Raw genomic sequence first — 6,876 nt, forward strand, 5'->3', positions numbered from 1 at the left:
TGGGAAATCTTATCTACTAATTTGACTAAAATTTGGGAAAGCCACTTGGCTAAACAGAATGCTACATGGACTCAGATTTTCACTTACTGGTTGGTTCATTAGCTTGATGCAAACAGTAATTGTAATTATAATAATCATTATCTTAATTTGGATTGCTTTAGGTTGTATTAAGAAAATCATCACACAAAATCTGGCAGGAATATATGTTGCTATTAACTGTAGAGAGCTTAACAACTGAATGGCTAAGTAACAAAGGGCATGATACCGTGCAGCTGGTGGAAATGTAGGCCCCCAGGGCACAGCAATCTCGTGGTTAATGTTTACCCTGATTTGCTTAAGAAACAGGATATGCATCTTGCTGAGATAAGAGCAACGGTATCTTGCTGGAATAGCACAATGGTCTTGCTTGGGCAAGTTGGGACATGTCGAGACATGTTGAGACATGTTGAGACAAGAAGTGGTCACAGTTACCTGGAGACCCCTGCGTCGACACAGGCTGACCAATGATTTTGCTGTATCTTATCAGACAATGTAACTAACCCTGCAAGCTATAAAAGTGGATGTATCTTGCTAAATAAACGAGGCTTGCTGACCATGAGAGCATGAGGCTTGTCTCCCGCGACTCCAACAACTGGCGCCCGAACAGGGACACTTCCCTTTGCCTGAAGGAGTTGCGTTGGGTGCAGGTCTCGATTTAAAGACGGCTTCTGCAGAACGGGAGTGCTACATCGGTGGGCTGCTCGTCTCCTGCTTTGGCCCAGAGTGCTGCATCGGCAGGCTCTGCTGCTACGCGCTGCCGACGCCTGGAGGGTGCAACGGATCCGGTAAAAATGGACAGGCAAGCGGCGTATGATCTTTTTACTGCCTTCCTCCGTCGTCGGGGGGTAAAAGGCTTAGATTTTGATAAGGACCTCCCTGCCCTTCTTTCCCATGCTCGGTCCCTCGGTATTTTTAGTGATCCCCACTCTATTCACCAATTATCGGAATGGCGCCGCTACGGCGATAAATTATGGGACCTTACGATAGACGATGATAAAATTGCTAAAAAATTATCCAAATTATGGCGCTTGATACATAACGAACTCTTGATGGTACAGGCAGAGAAACGTGCGGCCGAAAGTGCCCGTTTGGCACAAAATCAAAATCGTCACTATGATCCTTCTGCCCCTAATCCGCCGACAGTTTCGACAGTCGAGATACCCCCCCCCTCCTCCTCCCCCTCTTCCCTCTCCCTCTGCCCCTAATCCGCCGACCGTTTCGACAGTCGAGATACCCCCCCCCCCTCCTCCTCCCCCCCCTCTTCCCTCTCCCCCGTCTGCCTCTATTATGGAAAACGGACCATCTGAGTCTCCTCCAAACTCCCTTCCTTTGTCTCCTAATGCCACGGAGCCGTTCCCCGGGGCCCTTTCGGACCTCGCGGAGGCTATGGCAAGTCAGAGACGGGAAGTTTGGGCTGCTCTGGCACGCCACGGAGTCGAAAACGGAGATAGGGTCCTTGCCGACGCGGCACAAGACCATGTTGCTATTTCTATGGCCTTTCCTGTTATTTTTCACCCTCGACCAGGCGGCGGTCATAGGGTAGATATCACTCAAATGGATTGGAAAATATTGGCACAACTCCGAGCTACAGTCTCTCAATTTGGGGTTACTAGTGAACCGGCCAAGCAGATGCTTGATTATTTATTTAATTCAATGATTCTCCTGCCTGTAGACATCAAGGGTATCGCTCGTTTAATTTATACCCCTCATCAGAAACTTACATTTGATGCAAGATGGGGGGAGGAAGCGGCTGCTTCAGTAGCATTACCTCGTGCCCAAGGAGACCCCCTTTTTGGAATTACAATGAATGAATTACTAGGAAACGGTGATTATACTCGAACAGATGCCCAGGCTGGTATAGGAGTAGAAAAATTAAGAGAGGTCATGCGGGTGGCAAAAAGGGCAATGGACAAAATTCGGGAGCCGGGGGGGCCTCCTATGTATATGAATATTAAACAAGGTCGAGAGGAACCCCTTGGGTCATTCATTGACAAATTGATGCAAGCCCTTTCTAAAGCTGGTGTTGCGGAGCACATGCAGGACGCACTCCTAAAGCAGTGTGTTATACAAAATGGTAATCAAGTCACACGCTCCCTTATCGCTACCGCTCCTGGCAACTGGGTAATTCAAGACCTCTTAGATAAAGCAAATACTCTTCCCTCAAGCAGTCAAATTTTTGTAGTGGAAGCCCTTAACAAAATTGGTGAAGGCCTTAACGCCCAATCTAAAGTTCAAAGCCAAGTTTTGGCAGCCCTTGCACCTCTTCAGGCGGCAGTTGCGCAGACTCGTCCAGCAGCCCCAGCCACCCGAATGAAGTGTTTTCGATGCGGCAAAGTAGGCCACATTCGTCGCGACTGTCAGGCCCCTGGTGTTTGGTGCGGACCATGTCAATCATCCACCCATAATACCAATGTCTGCCGTAGACGACAAAACCAGGGAAACTTCCCAGCCAGCGCGAGGATGAGCCGCGCCAAGACACAAATAGCCGCCCAACCTACAACAACCTCGTCCCTGCAACAAGCGGTAGCCTCGGATATGACCTGGCAACAGCTGTAGATGTTACCTTTTATAATACAGATACCCACGCCGTCCCTACAGGCATTCAAAGTCCCATTTTGATTAATAATCAACCAGTAGGAGGTATAATATTGGGCCGTTCTTCAGCCACGTTACACGGCCTTCACATTGACCCCGGTGTAATAGATTCTGATTCCACTGGAGAAATTTTTATTCTCGCTCGCACCAATTTCCCTCCATTGACTGTTCCGAAAGGAGAGAAGATCGCTCAATTTATTCCCTTTTTTCCTGCCATACAAGCTCCACCACGCGATTTACCCAAACGACAAGGGCAATTAGGATCTACAGGAAAAATTACTATGTTAAGCCTTAATCTTTTTGAAAGACCAAGACGCTGTTGTAAAATTTTATGGCAAGGACATATCTTGTCCCTGACAAAAGCTCTCCTTGATACAGGAGCTGATTCCTGTATCATAGACTCTAAATTATATCCTGAGTCGTGGCCCACAGTTTCAGTTAATAATGCAATCGCGGGAATAGGAGGGGTTCGGTTTGCACGACAAACACCAGTACTAACCGTTCTTTTGGAAGGGAAACAAGCCTCTGCCCCCTTCTCTCTTACTTTACTCCCTGATGAAGTTGACTGCATTTTGGGCCGTGATGTGTTAGCACAATTGGGATTCAAACTCACGGACTCCCCTTTAGCATAATGGCCATTGCTTGGGCTTTCCCCATACCCCTCACATGGACCACTAATACACCTGTGGTCGTTAAGCAATGGCCACTGAAGGGGGAAAGCCTCTTACAGGCACACCAATTAGTGGCGGAACAGTTACAACTCGGCCACTTGATGCCATCTGTTAGCCCATGGAATACCCCCATTTTTGTGATAAGGAAAAAATCTGGATCCTATCGTTTATTGCATGACCTACGCGCAATCAATTCTCAAATGGAACCCATGGGAGCTTTACAACCGGGACTCCCGAATCCAGCCATGATACCACAAGACTGGTCTCTTTTAGTTGTTGATTTAAAGGACTGCTTTTTTACTATTCCCTTACACCCTCAGGATACAAAACGCTTTGCATTTACTCTACCAGCTCAAAACAGAGGAGAACCTGATAAACGGTTTGAGTGGAAGGTTCTCCCACAAGGCATGCGAAACTCCCCTACCCTTTGCCAACTATTTGTGGACACTGCTTTGCAACCAATACGGAGAAACCTACCTAAAGTTATCATTTATCATTATATGGACGATTTACTTTTTGCTCAGGAACGCCCCTTTTCTCTTGAACAACTCCAAATGATTACAACTCTATTACATCGCCAAGGCTTGAAAGTATCTGAAGAGAAACTCCAGCTTACCGCTCCTTGGAAATATTTGGGATGGATTATTACTGATAGAGTCATACGTCCACAAAAATTATTGGCTACTAACGTTCCAACCAATCTTCATGAAGCTCAGAAACTGATGGGTGATCTACAATGGCTCAAACCAGTGACAGGTATCCCTAATGACCTCCTCGACGTTTTACGACCACTACTCAAAGGCACTGACCCGGCTACACCCGTCACACTGTCCACGGCACAGTTACAAGCCTTTCAAGAAATTATGCATTGTGTTATAACTGGTTTTGTCTCTCGTCGTGATCCTGTCCTCCCATTAGATCTAGCCGTATGGAACTCGGAAGATCATCTCCTGGGAGCGATCGTTCAGTTAAAATCGGGGGATAAGACTCAGGAAACTTTAGTTATTGAATGGTTAACCCCACAACTACAACAGCGAAAGTCAATTACTAAGAAACTGGAACGACTAGCTGCTTTAATACGTAAAGGCCGGCTACGGACTATTGAAATTAGTGGAAAAGAGCCCGAAACTATTTATTTACCCATGGACCGTTCTGATTTAGATTGGTTTCTCCTAAATGATAATGATCTAGCTCTTGCCTTACTGAATGCCCCTTGTAAAGTACTCACGTCCAAAATTAAACCCAATACTTTAACGTGGCTTGGTCATTGGCAATGGATTGTTAAGCCCCTCAGAAGCAAGTCGCCCATCCCGGAAGCCATTACAGTCTTTACTGATGCAGGAAAACGATCCCGAAGGGCAGCAGCTATGTGGAGACAAGGAAATACTTGGTGTCATCATATTCTCGAAGCCACACCTGAGGACAATCTGCAAACTCTTGAACTCTTGGCTGTCATTTGGGCCCTTCACACATTTCAACAGCCCCTTAATGTGATTTCTGATTCCCTATATGTGGTGACGGTCGCCTCTCGTATTGAAGATGCTGCCATTAAGGATGTTACTAATCCCAGACTCGGAGAACTCTTTTTGTCCCTTAAACGAGTGATACGTGCAAGAACCTGCTCCTATGCAGTACTTCATATCAGGAGTCACAAGTGGGAAACGGGACTGGGAGAAGGAAATATGAGAGCCGATAAGCTGGTAGCTATACAACAACCAGTAATTATCCCCCGCAGTATTGCTGCCAGGGAAAGTCATAATATTTTTCATCAAAATGCTAAAGGATTAGCCAAAGAATTTGATATTCCCATACAGGAGGCTCGTGCCATTATTAAAACGTGTTCTGTCTGTAGCTATCCCCAAGGGGGTGTAGGCTTAAGTATGGGAGTTAACCCCAAAGGATTAGATTCAAATCAAATATGGCAAATGGATGTTACCCATATACCCCAATTCGGAAAGCTAAAATATGTTCATGTCACTATTGATACTTATAGTCATTATATTTGGGCAACTGCTCAAACAGGCGAAAAGGCAGCACAAGTGGAAAAACATCTGAATAGCTGTATAGCTATAATGGGAGTTCCTAAAGAAATTAAAACAGACAATGGCCCAGCATATATCAGTGAACGCATACAAAAATATATGCTATTTTGGGGAATTAAACATATTAAGGGTATCCCCCATAACCCAACTGGCCAAGCAGTAATAGAAAGGGCAAACAACACTCTCAAAACATATATTACTAAATATTCAGATCTTACAACTCCCTCAGAAAAGCTATTACGAGCTCTCTTTGTGTTAAACCATCTCTGTATCTTTGGGGAAGAAAAATTACCCCCAGTTATTAAACATTTCCAAAAGGAACCAACCCCTATGCCGCCTATTTATGTACGGTACAAAGATCCAACAACAGGCTTATGGCAGCCTCCAGCACAAGTACTTTATTGGGGGAGGGGCTATGTTTGTGTTTCTACCCCAACAGGACCCAAGTGGATCCCTGCTCGTTGGACTCGGGCTGCTCAATCGAATGATCAGCCCAGAACTCCGTCGTCGTCATCGTCTGCAACTGATCCTTCGTCCGTTGCTGGAACCACTTGAAAGACGTTTTGGGATTCGCTTTTCCTATTCGACTCAAGAAGAGGCAGAACTCCATTTGTTTTGGGAACTTATGAGAACATTTGATCGGATTTTGTCTCCTACTCGTCATTGTTTAGCGTGTTTACAAGATTATCATAGAGCTTGGATCAAAATTAAGTGTGGAAATTGTCACCAAAAGGTTTGGGTGTCCCAAAGCCAATTACAGGCACATGGTGCTTGTGTAAACTGTACCTGGAATCCCCATCATAATTACAATCCTTATAGAGCACTGCTGGCGGAGGCAGGTATAACTCCTCCCATAAATCTACCCTTAACGTATCTATTAGTCAAGAACCGGGAGGATCTGGAACAACGATATTTGAAATATCGGGTTCAGGAGATTCTCTCCCAGATTCAAACTGCACTAGCCACAGTGTCTCTAGAGATTAAGTGCGGTAAAGATGTGGGTATTCCGCTTTTGTGGCAAGTTAAACCTGAAGATTGGGATCGTATTTGTCGCCGTTTTCGGCCTCAATACAGGAGCTTGGGACACTCTAAACAAAATAGAGGAACGAAAAAACATGTGGGTCACTTGGGCTGAAAAAGTTAACCAAAGTAGTTTATGCCTTGCTCTTGCTAAAGCTTCTGACCCCTTTAGAACCTGTTTGATAGGCGTCCCAACCAATTTTACCTTTCAGCTCAATATAAGAAAAAATGTCTCTGAAATCCAAGAATTTCACCTGCTTGGTTCTGCGCCTGCACAATATTGTTTTCACTTTGACTCTTGGAAGGACACTTTTGGGCTTCCACATAACTCAGTAAATGTTTCCTCAAATAGGCCTTATGATGAGACCGCTTATTGCAAAAACATCACACACAAAACCATTGTAACGTCCAATACAGGCTATTTGCCTGATGGATATTTCTTGATCTGCGGTGATAGGGCGTGGCAGGGAATCCCCAGAAGCCCGGAGGGGGGACCCTGCTATATAGGC

The 6,876-nt window shown here is 45.4% G+C and overlaps 1 protein-coding gene across 1 annotated transcript; it reads left to right on the plus strand.

Annotated features, from left to right (window-relative positions):
- The first annotated feature begins 220 nt into the window (after positions 1-220).
- Positions 221-5,870, plus strand: LOC136004328 (endogenous retrovirus group K member 8 Gag polyprotein-like). Its single transcript, XM_065660750.1, has 2 exons — positions 221-2,414; positions 5,787-5,870. The coding sequence occupies exons 1-2, from the start codon at positions 1,153-1,155 to the stop codon at positions 5,833-5,835; spliced, it is 1,311 nt and encodes a 436-aa protein (XP_065516822.1). The 5' UTR covers positions 221-1,152; the 3' UTR covers positions 5,836-5,870.
- The last annotated feature ends 1,006 nt before the right edge of the window (positions 5,871-6,876 follow it).

The sequence above is a fragment of the Lathamus discolor genome, chromosome W (assembly GCF_037157495.1).
Source record: "Lathamus discolor isolate bLatDis1 chromosome W, bLatDis1.hap1, whole genome shotgun sequence".
NCBI classification, from domain to species: Eukaryota; Metazoa; Chordata; class Aves; order Psittaciformes; family Psittacidae; genus Lathamus; species Lathamus discolor.